The sequence below is a fragment of the Vanessa cardui genome, chromosome 20, assembly GCF_905220365.1.
Source record: "Vanessa cardui chromosome 20, ilVanCard2.1, whole genome shotgun sequence".
NCBI lineage: Eukaryota > Metazoa > Arthropoda > Insecta > Lepidoptera > Nymphalidae > Vanessa > Vanessa cardui.
Genome location: NC_061142.1, coordinates 5792008 through 5809584, shown reverse-complemented (window position 1 = coordinate 5809584; position 17577 = coordinate 5792008). Strand labels below are relative to the sequence as shown.

The window sequence follows — 17577 nt, the reverse complement described above, 5'->3', positions numbered from 1 at the left end:
GGAAGTACCAATTTAGCTCAAATATAGAACAGATATTTTCGATAGAAAAAAAAATAGATATCCTCGGCAAAACTCGCTGATATTTTCTCGAACGGCATTTAAAATAATATCTTAGATTATAGACATTTGAATATCTAAAAATATAGTGAGATAACGTTTACTATTTTTAAGTTTGGAATGTAAAGTTGGCGTTATATGTATGACATACAACTATTATTTTGTAATTAACCTTTAATCTGTATTTATAATTTAAAATTAAAAAAAATAATTATGAAATTATAATTTTCAGAGAGATGCTTTTTATTAATTTATAGATTAAGATTATGGTGCCTATAATACTTTTTGTAAGTTTAATTTTAATCTGTGCTATAGAATCATTTATATTTTATCTGTTCTCTTGTCATATTTCTTCACAGTTGTAGTTTTATTTGAGGAACGGATTTGGCGCAGTTTTCATTTTAATTGGTGTTAACTAACATCTACAAAATTACTATAAAATATAAATATCTCGTAATTCTCTTAACTTACGTTGTAACCAGTTATTAAGCAGCGTTGTAATGTGATTACATTAATATGCAATAGTCTATTTAATAGTTGAATATTTAAAAATTTATTACTTAAAGTATATTGTTGTAAGTATGTTTAAGGTGGTCGCTTGGTTTTATTCACTGTCGCTGTTTAACAAGTGTTGCCATAACGAAATTAAATGTATAATTAAAAGTATTAAAACACATGACAATGTGTATGGTAGTCTTTATTTTGACATTATATATTAGAGATTCCCTAAGCAAATATATTAACCTGACTCTTAATAAGTGAGATAGATACAATAACAAAAGCTTTTAAAAATGCTTTTGTTATAATCTGATCTATGGCACCCTTTTTTAGCTTTAGGACGTGATAATAATTATTGATTAAATTAAGGATTTTGTTTTTAAATAAAAGTTTAAATTTTGGGCATGTTTTCATAATTGTTTAAAAGTGGCAGTGAACGAAACTGTGTGTCTACCGCCTTATAAAGATGTACCGGCCTTAGGAATAATGATAGGAATGTTAAAAGGAATGGCTTGACTTATTATACTCATGTACAGGGGGCCACTGACCAAAGCCATGGTTTCCAAACTATCTCAAACTTTATTCCAAATTAAAGTTTTCAATATTTTGTAGAAATTTTGACACTTTAATGGTGGCCCTCTGTACGGGCGTTAGTTTTAAGAATTTTCAAAATTTTTCTCTATTCTCTCTCGATCGTATTAGTTAAGTAGCGTGGGCCGATAACCGCACGTTTTGTCTAAGTACATATTCCAATAATAAAATATTTTAACTTTATCTTTATTAAAATATAGTATTGAGTTATTAAGATCAATTTAATCAATAGATGTGTATACCGCCTGCGCAAATATATTCATTTATATTCAGCCTAATATTATCTATTACAGTATATAGATAAATTATATCTATTTTCTTTAAGACTAGAATAGTTAGTATAAAATGTTAATTTCTAATTAAATTATTGATTTGTTAAAATTACCTATAAAACGCTGTATCATTTATAAAATTCCCCTTCCTTCATATTAAAAAAACACGCATCAAGAAAATATTTTAATAACACAAAAATTTAAGCAAAGAGTTCTTATATAACAAATTTAAGTATAACTATGTGACAACATGACTTCACAAATCCTGACCACCTCGTGATCGAATCCACCTTCCGCGAAGAACATTTCTGTGTTCTTTCAAGTTTCTTAAGTTGCATCAGGCGACTGTAACAAAAATCATATATGAAATAAATCTACAAATAAAATACTTTTTTTATATACGTAACTAATGATATAATTGCAAATCATACACCATTCATTCTATTATTTTATTATTAATCTGTTCGTGTTTGTTGAATGTTGCAATGCTTGGAATTGACTGAACAGTTGGATATTGCAAAATACTTGCGTATTATCTAATTGAAATATGTTTCTGAACGAGCTATCATTTCTTACACTCCATGAGTACAATATGCAATAGGCTATTTGACAATGCGAAAAATAAAATGTGAATTATTGTAATCAGTGTGGATTATGAGTTTAAAAATGGTTATTTATTAAAGAAACTTGAAAATAATACTTAATTTATTGAAAAATCAATAAATAAAAATGCATTTTTTCAAACGTTTGTCACGTGACACAAAACGCTCTTGATTGGCCGGGCTTATGATGAAGTCACTTTCTTGTAAACCTTGCTTTTCTACTATATGTACCACAGATTAAAATATAGCAAAGTGACATCACCGACCCCATTGCAGTGCCATATTGTCCAAGTAGCGTTTTCGCGCGTTATTTAAATATGGAATTTTTAATATGATATTTTTCGGCAAATATGTACTAGAATTAAAAAAATCACTTTATTTAAAAAAATACTTTTACTGGGTTCCTTAACTTAATAATATAAAATGGATTTTAAAAACCAGTCAAATGGCCTATTACTCTTTTACAGTTCTTCCTTTTTGTCATAATGATATTTTTTTGTAATAATACCATAGCGCCGAATAAAATGAGTTTCAATTTTATTAAAAAGTATATAACTTGTAGAAAGAAGAAATAAACATTGAACTTAAATAAACAGAATTCAATTGTCCAAAAGATTTGGAATTCCAAATTCTTTCAAAAAGGCCAGTCATTATTTATCCGATAACACACTTAAAACGTGGTTTGATAGTATCTACCTACTGTTAGTAATATAAAACAATTTAGTAATATAAAATAATAATTAATAAGGGAACTGTATACTAGGTACCTATATAACTTTATCAAATTAAAAAAAAAAAAACGATACAATAAACCTAACTTGGTAAATATAAATATTGTTTGCTTAACGACATTTGCTGTTCTAAATATATCAAGTATTTCTCAAGATTTGAGATTCATAATCTCACTGAATATACGTGAGGAGATCCATATAGTAGATTACATCTGTAACGGCAGATAGAAAGTATTATCTGTAACACTCACTCTATGATATCTCGATTACTTGAGTTTGTGACTAAACAATCACTTAACAACTGTTATAATAAATACATAATTATAATTGGGAATCTTATGTTTTTTTTGGGAAAAATTGGGAATAAAGTTACAAGACTATTGTTGCCACGTTACAAAAAGTTATTTTGTTTCATAAAAGGTTTATCATCATATATCATATATGATATAAGTGCATATTGTGGACTTTTGATTTAAATTCAGAATAAGCGAATATTCTTTGGATTTGAGTATAACCTTAAAATTATTTCCTTCAACTAGACATTGTTGTATGGTATCAGGGTTTTATAAAAAATGGAAATAACGTACAATACTATTATTACCATGTCACAAAAAGTTACTTTATTTCATAAATGGTTTAAAGGTTTTACCCTATGTATTCCATCTTGGGTTCCCATGCATATTATGGACATGTGATAAAAAATTTATTAGAATACTCTTTGGATTTGAGTAACATCTTAAAATCCATTACTTCAACTTGTTATATGAATTATGGTATGAAGGATTTGTTATTAAATTTGATGTTTTACAAACCTAATTCCACAGCTGCTTCGAGACCAACCATTAATGCAAAGCCGAGCACGGAACAGACAAACTGCATGAGTCCCGTTCGGTCTTGCCTCCAGACTTCAAAGAATACGACGTACACCAACGTCCCACATGCCAGACCCTGGAAATAAATTAATAGTATATGAAATTATTAAACCAAATTAAAAATTACTCGGAATATTGCGATAGTGTTAACATAACAAGGAGAATACATAGGCTCTGTTTTCTAGCTAATTATCATTTTACGCAATCGAATTAAATTGTAATCGTAGAAAGCTCTTAAGACATTTTCATATTGTAGTAACATAACGATCGAAGCGGTATCGAATCGTATACTATACATAAATGTATGACCGTTATAAATAAGTTGATCAGTGCTTAGAATCACACCCCACCGACTTCGTTCTGAGCCGTGGTGCGATCTCATAGGAGACACCCTCAGGACGAACTTTAAATTCGAGCCCCGCACTCAACCTCAGGGCAAGGGACATTAGTTCTCGCCCGAAAGTCCGGTGACGCTGTAAAGGCCAGTAGGCCCAACAGCAATACTTCACACGTAAAAAAATAATAATAAGTTGAATCGATTTTCTGTTGTAATTCAACTGACAAACAATTTATTGAACACTAGTCAAATCAAAATTAAATCGGAATAGAATCGGCAAATATTATAAACTTAGTAGAATAAGCCCGTCTTCTTTGGGTCAAACGATAGCAAAAAATTATAAAAAATTGTAAAGTATTTTTTTTATGGTGTAGGTTGGCGGACGAGCATATGGGCCACCTGATGGTAGGTGGTCACCATCGCCCATAGACAATGACGCTGTAAGAAATATTAACTATCTTAGCTAAACTAAGCTTGCACAAAGCCCTACCACCAAGTGTAAACGTTTATTTCCAGTTTAAGAAATTTCCTATTCATAATTTTCAAAAAAGCACCTTTTCAGAGTTTTTTCGTTAAAATGACGAGAGAAATAAAATCTCAGCTACCACTGTTGCTAAATGTAAATTCAAAAGAGAATAACTGACAAGACACACAGACATATGTGAATAGTAAATTTTAAGCGGAAATATGTATTGATTTTCTTCAGCATTGCTTTAAAAGCGAATCTTAACTTACTATTTAGTTATCAACTTCCTGATATATATTTGACAGAAATATATATAGGAATAAGAATCACAAAAAGTTTTCCTTGGATTAACGAGCCTTATAATCTTATATCACAAATATCCGTGGTGTTTTCATGGAGATCGACATTATCTAAGATAATTCGATTGATTCTGATCACGAAGCATCAAACTTTCATATTTACATCGTTAATGGGTACTTGTAGATAACGAATACGTGACTTTTCTTGTCGGCTCTCCGTTTCAACAAGAAGTGCTTAAATTACTCTCAAGTACGTATCTAATACTACTTATAAATGGCGGTCAACGATAAAATATTGTCGTTAGGACCATAAATTAGATTTCGCCTAGATAATTCATTATTATTTAGATTAGGATTCACGCTTTTGAATAAGGGTATTTTTCCAATGTTATTAAAGTGGATCTCTTGAAAACAACATTATGTAACAACAATATGCGATGGACTTCATAATTCAAAACTATCATTGTTGTATTTACAATTTTTTTTATTATAATCCTATTGGAAAAACGTGGGAAATTATGGATTTAAAGCGAGAACTTTTTATATATTTTTACGAATTTTAAAAATTTAGTCTTTTCTCTACTAGTATAATATTGGTCTGATAATTCTTCAGAAGAATTTTATCTTGGAATTTACATGAAACAGAGTAATAATTTTTTACCTGCAATACGACTGAATAGATTCCAGCTTCTGTAGCGCCAGCGCCACCGACTAACATAATTCCCACGCCGATTCCCAGCGCTGACACGAAGGAGAAGGTGAAGATGTAGACAATGGACAACCATCGCTTTGTTCCAGCAGCCAATAGCTCAACGCCGATACAAAACGCAATGATGTACTTATGTGCAGAAACTGCACCAAACATGTACCTAGAAAAAAGGTTTTCGAAATTTATATCACAATGAATATTTTTTTTAATTATGTTTAATTAAAATTGTATTTTAAGAAATATTTATCATTCCTCATACCAACAACGTACCACGTTGTGAGGTAAGATATTATATCCTTATGCTTATAGTTATAATGGGTCACTCATCAAACCCGAACACAACACTACTAAGGGTTGCTGTGTGGCGGTAGAACGTATGATGGTGAGAGTGCCACCTACATTGAGTAAAGTAATATGTGACATATCATGTGATTTTATTTATTATTTAATTAGATAGTTTGGTTTCATTAAATTTCATCTTGTCTAGGTATATTATTATATATTAATTTCGCTACATTAATGTACCAATATAGGACAAGAGCTTCCGCATAAGCGTACTCATCATGAGTACTACGATAATCCCACAGACAATTATTAAGTGTGTTAACTAATAGCTCATTTTGCAAACAGAATTAAATGAAGATTCTTACGTATTTTATTACGTGATCTTAACCCTGGCGTCAGATCAGAAAAGTAGAGCATTATTAGATGATCTAAATCGGCATTACATATTATTTATGTTATTTATATATGTATTATGTGCATAAATAGGACAATATAAATTCATTGCAATAGTTTTTCTTAACATGGAACGTACTTATTTGTAAATTTCTATTCGCTGTTTGCTAAGACAAATATGAAATTTTAATTGTATACGTCAACATAAATAAACCATTTATCTCAAAAGTATTATGTTGTGTAGAATTACATTTATTTGAATTTCTTATACTTGCCGTCGTGTGTTGATATAAGTGTTATTTGCGATTAAAAACAATGAATAGTGCGAACAACCGAAACGCGTTGATAACAAAGTTTTTTGTATTTAAATTGATAGATTAAAAATACTGCACGTAATATTGAAGTTTGATACATTTGGAAAATATATTGCGAAACTTAAATTTTATAATATCTATCCAATGAAACTCAAACACTTGACTAACTGATTGTCTTACGGTGCGTCGTCCAAACCGTTGTCGCTAGAAACATAACCTTTTTGTGCTGAACTTTTTAGTGGAATTGTCATAAATATTTGCTAATTTTGCACCGGAGTTCTTCGAGGTGTTTCGTTACAATTATTTGATAGCGGGACCTAACTTACTTTAGCGTGACCTAAAAGACTTATATTTTAAAAACAAACGTTATTGTGGACTCACAATTAAATAGCATGCATATACGAACGCAATAAGCATAGATACATATGTTTAAATACTATATTGATAGAACACAACCACAAGCTTAGAGTTGGAATTGTGGTAACTAAGCAAATAAGTAGACATTACGACACCTCATTCATTCATTAATCCTTAAACAAATTCCATTTAAAGTAAAAAAATAATTAAATAGTGACTTCATCAAACATACCAGACATTTCTACCAGATGATTCTAATCCAACAGCCAGTCCTTCGAACAGTTCGTGTATAGACAAAGCCAAAACAATTAAGAGTCCTCTTAAGGCCGCTACAACTGTGTCATCGGAGGCGACCGCGAGATGACTGTGTCCGTGATTATGCGCTGCAGCCTCCAACTGCTTAATAGGCTTGTCTGAAGAAACGCCGGCCTCTTCACTTGTCCTTCGTATACTCAAAACACGCGTAAAACTAGTGTTTGCAGTCTTGTTCTCGCGACTATTTATGTAAACGTGGACCAGCTCCTCGACTAAATACATCATGAAGAACCCGCAGCACATGATCAGCGCGGCAAGGTAAATCGGCATTTCTGGTATTAGTCCGGATTCTATGGAAAGATAACAAAAATTAATATTTGTATTTTTTTCACGGTAGTAGTTTTCTAGTCACACTGATAAATGGGCCGTGTTTTGATATGTGGTTAAATCTTAGGCCGGTAGTTATACAACTTATTAAGTGACTTTCTGAGTTCAAACCTAGGTCTCTATGTCTCTCAGCAGCTTTCCATATTTTGAGAATTGGTAATGGTAACATTCCCGTGCCTTAAAGAGTGCAAAGATATTGGTCCTGTACTTGAACTTTTTTTGACCTGATGAGCTGATCCGAAAGTCTTATCGGATTATGAGAATTATTATATGTATTAGTTAAATTTTAAAGTAATAGAAAGTACGCCATTATTGTTCCACACACTTGAGCTCTTAGTATTATCTTTTGCACAATTGGCTATTATAGGACATCATCACTGAGGAGTATATAAACTTTCTACAATTTTAGGCAAAATAGTAATTATTATTATGTTATTGCTTATGTGCTGTCATCAATTAATACTATTTCAATGCCAATGTACTTTTTAATTTACTTGAAACATAATACGTACGTACCAAACCTATTATTATTAGTAGTTATTTAAAATATGTATATAATTACATATTTAAATATAATTATAATAGGTCTCAACTTCCGACTTCAATATTGTTTGTAATTTTTAACGCCATTTCAATACTTCTTCTAATCTAGTGGATTTAGGAATCAACTGATTTGTCAATTCCAAATGAAAATTTATAGAAGATAATACTTGAGTGATTCCCTGCGATAACTAAAATAACATATCATCCTGGACTTCCCGGAGAGAAATTAGAGAATACAACAGGGAGCAATTGTTTTAAGTAGTCTAAGTATCAATAACCGACGGCGTAGTCCTGTGGGATCCCCTGCTTTATCGAATACGTTATATTAATAAATGTACTAAGGACCAAAGAGTTTTTAGTTCAGATTAACTTAATTTTTTAATTTCATATTTGGTGATTTTTGCGTAGCTTTGAGGATTTTGTCTGTTATCATACTTATAAGGTGACAGTCTCCTGAATTCAAATCGCAATAATTATATCGATGAGCCTATCATTATTATCTGTATGTTGGATTTTATCTTGTATTGCATTAAAACGAACATTTGCCTATTTCTTACTCTATATCATATTTTCTTTTTTCATATTTTGAAGAATTCCATAGGTATACTCAAATCCTTCATAATTTAAAGAATATTTTGTTGAAAAATAGTTCAAAATTTGAAGTATTTCTTTCCTTATCGCTATGTTAGGCAATCTGTCTCTATTAGTTTATCGAAAATACAAACAAAAAAATCGTTAAAAATGTAATCTTATCAAAACATGTCAAATGTTGTATTATATGGATATTATTGGTCTCCAAACACAGTTTAGATCAGTTAATCTAGATCAGTAATGATATTTATATAAGAAATAGAATCAAAATTACCGTTATGTCCCGCAAATCCAGACTAGATTGTTTCAGGATGCTCTTTGTTTTTTTTTTCATATTCCTCATCCTAATGGAATGGTAATAGAGCTACTTAATGGTAAGGATAACAAGTCACCACCTTTCACACATATGTATATTAAAAATCCGCAGATATTTTTAACTTTTCGTGAATTCAAATCATTAATCAATCATTCAAATCAAGATTATAGGATGCGTAGAGCTAATACTTGTTAAATTTCAGCAAAGATATATATAACTTTGTTTTCTTCCTTCTTCAAATCCTGCTAGTTATTCTCAGTAACTGTAAATGTAATGTAACATTCCGAAACGTTGTTAGCTTTACATTTAATACAAATCTGTAAATTGACGATTCGAAAGTTCTTGAAAGACATATTTTTTATTTGCTCGCCAGTGAATTAAAACTACATGCACCCCTCAAAAGGAGAGTAAATTTCATCTGGAGAGATTGACAAGTGGTTACTTTACTATACTGTGGTCTAGTGTCTTTTTAATGTCCCCGATAAGAAATGTACTTCACAGGACATGAATAATAACAAAAAATGCAAAGTCATCAAGTTGTTATAAGTGATTTCAATCTTCAATCTTAGGGTGACATACTTTCTTCTTTTGTATATTCATTGGAATACCTAATCTATATTAATTAATATTATAAATGTGAAAGTAACTGTGTCTGTCTATCTGTTGCTCTTTCACGACCAAGCCGCTGAACCGAATTTGATGAAATTTGGTATGAAGCAAACTCGAACTCCTAGAACGGACATATTCTACTTTTTTGCCTTACACATGACCACCAACAACCTAAAACGCGAACGAACTAATAAGCTACTAATATTTTATATGATACTAAGAATCCCTTCTAAATTTGTGTACACGAGGCAACGAGCCGTTTGATGTAGGTGGTTGATATAATATTTGTAGTTTGAAACAATGATTTATGCCTCGGACACTACTTATTGCTACTTAACCCACGCTCGCGAATTAGCCGGTAACACGTTAGTTTGTATCATTCAATGAGCCATTTAAAACTAAGATTTACATTATAAACAATATCATTATCAACTTCTATGACATGTATTTGCTAATAGTACGTGTTTACCGACATATAAACATATTTACATATATAAAATTCGTGATTTGATCCTGTCCTTACATTCGAATTAAGTTTCATTGGGCATTTTTACTATTAAAAATACACTATGGAAACGTTTTTTTAAAAGATCGCACTACATTTCAATATAAATTGTAGTTACGTTTTTGATATTTATACTAATTTAATACAGTTCGTCTGTTTGAACGTTCTGATCTCAGGAACTAACGTTCCCATTTGAAAAAATATTTTTGATTTTTGGGAGTAAGATATTAAGATCCACAACATCTTTACAGCAGAACGTTCAATGTACTGATTGTTATAGATTTAAATAATTCTTATTGATTAAGTTAGTTGGTAAACGTTATTTATTAAAAACAGTATTAATCCAAACTTTGCAGTTTTTGTAACTCGTCTTACTCCGTAAATAATTACAATTAGTTTAAGATAAACGAATATATTATTTACTTTGTATGTCATGTAACCCAATAGCGTTTGAAAAACTGACTCCTTCTTAGGAAAGCCATGGGCGCTCACTAGTTTGCCATGTGTTTACATTCTACGCGTTACCTTTAAATGTCATAGTAAAGGTTATTGCCACTGCCTCTCCTATTTAGATGAAATTAATATTTATAGCGGATGTAAATAAAATCTACTTTAAAAAAAAATAATGACCCAATTTATAATAAACGCCTGCAGCCAATTAAAAAATATATATTTAGTATTTTGTTTACTTTAGCTTTCCTATTAAAATAGCCTTCCTTATATTTAAAGAATACATAAATTTCAAATCCCCACGCTTGTTTAGTTAAGCAGATTAAAAATATTTATTTAGACCTTATCTTACGTCTTTGCATTAAAAACAAGAAAAAAATTACTTTCTCACCTTGCAACAGCTCTATATTTTCATCGACCTCCGGCAACAAGTGCATGAATGTAGTCGCGAAAAGAACCCCACCTCCAAAAGACAGCAGACCAATTACAAACTGATTCGATGCCCTCATATTATTTCCATCTGATTTCGTGAACCATCCGAATTTAAGTGAAATTAACATGGGCGAGAGTCCAAACACCATGGACACGCTAAATAGTGATACCATTGTTATTATTTTCGCCCTCAATGCGTACTCCTCGTCATCGTTGGTGATATTCGTTATATTCATCGTTCCACTCATTATAACGTCAGTTTTAATTGAATACAAGTTCCTGGCGGTATACGCGCACTGCTCGTATCCTCGCCGTCTCCTCGCTCGACTGATTACTGAATATCCTACGCCCCAGCCGTAGGTGTACTGAGATAACGTTGTAAATGATAAAAATGACAGTGCCTGCTTGCTCTCAGTCGCGATGATTATGTTCCGCTCCTGTCTAGCACACTAAGACATATGATGCTAAAACAATTGCATACAGGTATATATACCTAAATACAATCGTTTCAGGCAATGATAACAACTTTTAAATAGTTTTCTCTGGCTTATATAAAACATTTCGTTTCTGCAGGTTTATATACAAGAAATATATCTCCTTAACTATTCTGAATCTTAAATATCAAATACATCAAATATAAAGGTAATGTTCAGTCATACGTTATTAATGAATGAAATTAATTGAAATCCTTCATTAAAGATAAAATAATGCAAAGTAGTATGACATCACAAAGCAATATTTCACTGATACTGAAGTTCGAATAGTATTCTTTATGCAAAACAATAACACTAATAAAACAGTATTAAAAACATAACAATTATATTTTCTTATCGCAATCTGTCTTATTCGTCTAGTATGACGAGATTTAGATAAAGGTTCATTATCCTTTAAAAGAAACGTTGAACATAAACTCACTTTTTTAAACTAACAATACAAAAGTTGTCGCAAAGAAAAAAAAATACCTAAAACATGGTAAAAATTAAGTACGAGGTGCATGATTAATTTTTTCACTTTATATCAAGCTACTGTTTCGTGAGTAGCGAATATTTTTTCAATTAATTTAGATAATTATTATGAGATAAAACAAAAAAAAACAGTTTGTAATAATTTTTTGGGAAACATAAATACGACATATCTTATCCCTGCCACCTCTGTTAGCTACCACAATCGAGAGTTTTCGTACAGGAATTTTTTGGGTGTCTCATCATAATAAAGCTACTCGTAAAATATTAGCTAGGTATAACAAAACTTTTGGTGAAGATTTAAATTTTTTTCTCTGTTTTCTCTAGACTTTAAACTACACTATAATGCACTCAGAAAAGGAACAACCTAATTCATACTTATTAAAAAAATATAAATACTGCATTGAAGTTTTCGGTTTTATTACGGTTAATTTTTTTCATTTATTTATTGATAAGAGTAAATAGTAAGAGCGAATAATGAAAAGATACACAAATTAAGCTCAATGAATTATTCCAGGACTCAATTGTTTACCTTTTGTTTCTTGAAGAAAATTTTCGACATTCCACTGATAATAAGACAAGATATAAATTAATTTTAAATGATTCCATAATTAAGACAATGTAAATAAAAAAAGAGCTGAGATGGCCCAGTGGTTAGAACGTGTGCATCTTAACCGATGATTGCGGGTTCAAACCCAGGCAAGCACCACTATATATATATGTGCTTAATTTGTGTTTATAATTCATCTCGTGCTCGGCGGTGAGAAAAACATCGTGAGGAAACCTGCATGTGTCTAATGTCATTCAATTCGAAATTCAGCCACATGTGCATTCCACCAACCCGCATTGGAACAGCGAGGTGGAATATGTTCCAGACCCTCTCCTTAATGAGAGAGAAGGCCTTAGCCCAGCAGTGGGAAATTTACCAGGCTGTTACTTTACTTTACTTATTAAATAAAAAAAAAATCAATGGATTATTATTAAAGTTTTATTACTTTTAGCTTAGCTGAGGTCTTAATATAACTCGGTATTATAAAACTTCCTCGCTAGAAGAGATAATCAATTCAAGGCGTAAATTTATTATTAGAAGTACCTCTTTTAATAAAAATCATAATTCTAACGCCTACGAGTTTCATAACCTTTAAGAGGCCTTTCTCCAGTAAAAGCTAATCTATTTCAACAAATATAAAATAACACGACAAGTATTAATATGAAGTAAAAAAATAAGCTTAAAATAAGAGGAATAAAATAAAGGAAAAACTATTTTTTATAATATATTGGTTCATATAGACTGATTTAATATAAAAGGTTAAAATTATCGCGTTTATAAAACTACGGCTGTAGAACCTAAAGTCTCTGGTTTCATTTATATGATGTTGAGCTTTTATCAAAACAACTGAATTTTCCTGACAATAATTTTTAGTAGCAACTTGGAATAAGGAAGATCGTAAACACCTGAGGCATTCCTAATACGATCGTGGTATGAAACAGTGTATGGGGGAGACTCTTTAATAGCTAGTGTTAGCTAAGGGGTAGGTTCGTTATAACTTTATTATACAAAAAAGTTTTAACCTTATTATACAAAAAAGTAGGTATAGAAGGATTTATTGTCTAATGTAGTTAATAGCATAATGTAAGCCGTTTTTTACATCATATTTTTATATTACTGTCATAATTTCTGAACATTTAGGGTCCAATCATATAAAATGGTGAAAAAAGCTTGTAATATATGGGCATATTTTAAATTGTCAACTTAATGAAAATGACTTTTTGCAAACCTTGTAAGAACAAAACCGATTTATTTTTATTACATTCGCACGTAAAAAGTAAATGCAATGTGTAAACTTATAATCGTTCATAATGTTTCCAAGCTTTCTCGTTTTGAAACGAAGCTTACAACTGTCATAAAAGCATAAGAAAATCGTTAGAGATAGCAAATATCAATAAGGACCCGTCAGTGTCAAATTTCATAAAATCACAAATGGAAAGTACAAAAAAAAACAAATGAACTTTATTAATTTAATTGATTTAATGTGTTTGTAAAAAGTAGTTACTTATTTAAAATGTTTAAATGTTACAGTTTGAAGTTACGATTAAAAATATATTAAATAAATGACGCACTTTTTTTACATTAACTAAGCAATCAATTTGCAGCACAAATATTCTTAAATAACATAATGTAAATATAAATAAGTGCTTTATTTTAAATGAAAATGCCAAAAAAACTAGTCTTCTTAATTATAATTGCTTTGATATCATTGCTAATATGGATATACCATACTTCGAATTTCGATTATAACAGTTCTGTTCTCGTCTTAAAACAAAACAATTATTTCCGAAGTACTCTTATACAACCTTCTAATACCTCCTGTAATCGTAAGTAAATTATTTAAGATGATATATTATTGTTTAGCTACTAGTAATTAATTATGATTTTTAAGTTTGTCCCAATTTCATAATACTTCTGTAGTTTCTAAATTTAGATAGTGGTCAGTTATTATTCGGAGTCTTACATTCCTTAAATATTAATATCAATTGTAATCAAGTGTAATAAGTGTTAAGCCACAGATTTTGTCCACATTTTCAGGAAATCCATTTCTAGTGATAATTGTTACTTCATATGTAGGACATGTTGAACTCCGAAGTGCCCACAGGAGAGCTATGCCTCCAGATTATTTAGCATCGCTAAGAGTAACTAGAATATTTTTGCTAGCAAAAATACCAGCAAATGAGAGGTAAATATGTATGACTGTTAATAACTTTTTATATGGTCAGAAATATTATTTTAGAAATCTTTATGTAGTATTAATTTAGTTAATATTTTATGTGATAATTTAAAGAAAAACATTTAGTAATAATTTAAAATTTATTTTAGATATATAACACAAGAAGCAATCAATGATGAAAACAATACATATGGTGATATACTCCAAGGTTCCTTCTTTGAAAACTACAGAAATCTCACACATAAACATCTCATGGGGTTAGAGTGGGCTTCTAGTATATGTAAGAATGCTTCATTCATATTAAAAGTGGACGATGATACAGTTTTCAACTTCAATCGAACATATAACTTCCTTAAAAAACTACCAAAAGGAGATAAAAATTTACTAATGGGTTATGTCTTGAATAACACTTTACCAAGGAGGAACAAACAAAACAAATGGTATGTCACATTTGAAGAATATAACAGGAATATTTATCCACCATATTTGTCTGGCTGGTACTACATTATAAGCCCAAAAATTGCATCTGTGATGTGTGAAGAAGCTATGTACAACACATATTTTTGGATAGATGACATCTTTGTTACTGGGCTACTGTCTGAATCTCTTGGTTTAAAATTAAAGGAACTTCCTAAAAACTTCTGGTTGGAATATTATGAACTAGTTGAATGTTGCCTTCGAGACATGGTAAAAAAATCTATGAAGTGTGATTATGTTGTTGGCCCTAATGGCGGAAGAAACAATCTGATTGTGGAATTCAATGAAGCTTACAATAAATGTCAGGCGAGAAATTGTACACAGAGGCCGAAAGACCAGGATCTGAAAACAGATTGTATTGTGGGTAAAGAGAGGGCCATTTTTAGTGATGGACAAGCAGAAGTACACCATATTAACTTGTAGATACACAGAAAATTTTATGATCAAAGTTTGAAAATAGAATAATAAATAACAACTGGAAAATTCTACTCCTCTTACAGAGCCATATATAGTGGTCTTAATCAATGGCTTAGTAGAATCATAATTAACCAGAGATATGCTTATTACAAACATTTAACTATCTAAATTCAATTTATTAATCATGTCTCTATTTTTCCAAGTATTCAAATGAACAACTTGTCAGGATTTAAATATATCTACTATATGTAAATTTTTGCATTTTTGACTTATTTAGAAATTATAATCAATTTTACAGTAAGTATAGAAAAAAAAGTATTGTTTAGTATGTACTCGTTATATTATCTCAAATAATAACATTAGTTTCAACTTTTAAAATTAGACAACTATAATAGTTTAAAATAGGTAGAAATTTGATGCTTTGAATATTTAATAATTTCTGGGATTACCCAAACATAGATATAGTAACCTCAGGTCCATGGGCTGTCTTCAAAGTTTATTTTTACTCTATTGTCATAAGCATTCCAGAATTTAATTCTTAGCTTTAAAGGTTGTATTAGTTTAATAGTTGATACAATTAATTAAAAAAGGTTACTTGTAGAATAGAAAAATAATATATTTTAATTCAATTTTATTAATATATTTCAGATTTTGAACTAGAGTAATTGTATAATATGGCACTACATGTCAAAAAATCAGACTCATGTATGAATTTTTCTGATTTCAATAGATTAAATAACATAAGAGATAACTACTAAAAATTGTTACATACAACATATTAAACTATATGTCAACAGATTAATATATAACAGTCAGTATGTCAATAAACAATTGAACATTAAACCAGTCGACACAAAAGTGCTTTTATTTTGATTCTAAATAATAATTGTCCTACATTGCAAATACATTACCATCAAGACTCACACCAGGCATTGGTGACTGAGCTACCATTAACAACGCAATCCTTAAAACCTTTCATAATGTAAGCAGATTGAAACCATTTGATTTCATTAGTCGACTCTATACTGTTAAAATTATGCCCAGAATCATCACTATTTATGTTAAGGTTGTCTAAGTTTTTACTGATAACATCACCAAATACTTGAAACTTATTACAACACGATATATTTTCAGGATTCTGAGCTTTGAAATCTAAAACAACAACTTTACAACTTCTGGGTAATTTGTATCCGTTAACAAATACAAAACTGTCACTGCAAACAATATCTTGATTGCATAAAGGGTTTTTTTTTAAGAAGACATACATGTTTGTCGGAGATATTGAATTAAAGAAAACTTCACTTAACTTCTCCGATGTCACTAAATTTCTGGAACAAAAACATGTCACTTATAAAAGAATGCAAAGCACAGTAATTATATTAAAGTAACAAACAATTACTTACTTGAAAACAGTTCTTTGTATTTTCTGATCACTTGCAATATTGCTTGAATTGCATTGTGGCATGTGACAACTAGTAGGCAGGATAAGGCGGTATACTTCTTTGCAAGTAATAGGTGTTGAACCTAAGGCTATGCAAATCTCTTCAGGTACACTAGCACCACCAATTTCTTTTAAAAGACTCTAAAAAAAACAATTACACTTTGACTTTATGTAAATACTCGGGTAAATGTAAATACGCTAAGTACATCATTGTTAGTAGAAAAAAGTACTTAAGAGAAGATTCGTCGTTTACCTTAATAATAAAATCAAGGTTATCCAGTGCTGCAGATGCAGTACGAAAATGCCTTTCAGACTGAAAGCCTTCCTTTATATTTTCACAAGCCTTTCGTTTATTTACAATTTCTTTTAACCACTGATAAGTATAAGGAATTTGAAGCCTTTGATATGCTAAAAATTTTATAATTTCTACAACAATATGTCCACAGGATATAGACGTTAATTGATCCCCTATGTTCAAATCAATTTTAATAAAATTTTTTACTGTACTCATATTAAATATTTTTTCCCGAAATTGTTCAAAGTACCTGTCCTCAAATATTATTATAATTTGTTTTAAAATGTAACCGACAAACGGTGCTGCTACAATAAAAAAACTTTCGCTAATAGACAATAGTGATGAAAAAAGCGTATGAGTAGCGAGTATTTTATTTAAAAATGATACT

The 17577-nt window shown here is 30.3% G+C and overlaps 3 protein-coding genes across 3 annotated transcripts; 1 reads left to right on the top strand and 2 right to left on the bottom strand.

Annotated features, from left to right (window-relative positions):
- Positions 1-1589: 1589 nt before the first annotated feature.
- Positions 1590-11336, bottom strand: LOC124538642 (zinc transporter ZIP1-like). The gene is made up of 5 exons (XM_047115766.1): positions 10831-11336; positions 7016-7388; positions 5387-5594; positions 3564-3699; positions 1590-1763 (listed from the first exon to the last, which is right to left on the bottom strand). Exons 1-5 carry the CDS (start codon positions 11117-11119, stop codon positions 1756-1758), a joined length of 1014 nt encoding a protein of 337 aa, XP_046971722.1. The 5' UTR covers positions 11120-11336; the 3' UTR covers positions 1590-1755.
- Positions 11337-13821: 2485 nt separating this feature from the next.
- LOC124538356 (beta-1,3-galactosyltransferase 5-like) lies at positions 13822-16305 on the top strand. The gene is made up of 3 exons (XM_047115400.1): positions 13822-14209; positions 14421-14568; positions 14709-16305. Exons 1-3 carry the CDS (start codon positions 14041-14043, stop codon positions 15457-15459), a joined length of 1068 nt encoding a protein of 355 aa, XP_046971356.1. The 5' UTR covers positions 13822-14040; the 3' UTR covers positions 15460-16305.
- Positions 16070-17546, bottom strand: LOC124538357. The gene is made up of 3 exons (XM_047115401.1): positions 17148-17546; positions 16857-17035; positions 16070-16781 (listed from the first exon to the last, which is right to left on the bottom strand). Exons 1-3 carry the CDS (start codon positions 17403-17405, stop codon positions 16367-16369), a joined length of 852 nt encoding a protein of 283 aa, XP_046971357.1. The 5' UTR covers positions 17406-17546; the 3' UTR covers positions 16070-16366.
- Between the last annotated feature and the right edge of the window lie 31 nt (positions 17547-17577).

Bases quoted from the DNA above. Each gene is read 5' to 3' on its own strand.
- LOC124538357 (XM_047115401.1), bottom strand. From the start codon at position 17,405: ATGAGTACAGTAAAAAATTTTATTAAAATTGATTTGAACATAGGGGAT. The intron at 17,036-17,147 runs GTAAACGACGAA...TGTTTTTTTTAG, and splicing joins ACCTTGATTTTATTATTAAG to AGTCTTTTAAAAGAAATTGG. The intron at 16,782-16,856 runs GTAAGTAATTGT...TTTTTGTTCCAG, and splicing joins ATACAAAGAACTGTTTTCAA to AAATTTAGTGACATCGGAGA.
- LOC124538356 (XM_047115400.1), top strand. From the start codon at position 14,041: ATGAAAATGCCAAAAAAACTAGTCTTCTTAATTATAATTGCTTTGATA. The intron at 14,210-14,420 runs GTAAGTAAATTA...CCACATTTTCAG, and splicing joins TTCTAATACCTCCTGTAATC to GAAATCCATTTCTAGTGATA. The intron at 14,569-14,708 runs GTAAATATGTAT...AATTTATTTTAG, and splicing joins AAAATACCAGCAAATGAGAG to ATATATAACACAAGAAGCAA.
- LOC124538642 (XM_047115766.1), bottom strand. From the start codon at position 11,119: ATGAGTGGAACGATGAATATAACGAATATCACCAACGATGACGAGGAG. The intron at 5,595-7,015 runs GTATGTTTGATG...CCTTTTTTCTAG, and splicing joins TCATCTGGTAGAAATGTCTG to GTACATGTTTGGTGCAGTTT. The intron at 3,700-5,386 runs GTAAAAAATTAT...ATTTATTTCCAG, and splicing joins TCTATTCAGTCGTATTGCAG to GGTCTGGCATGTGGGACGTT.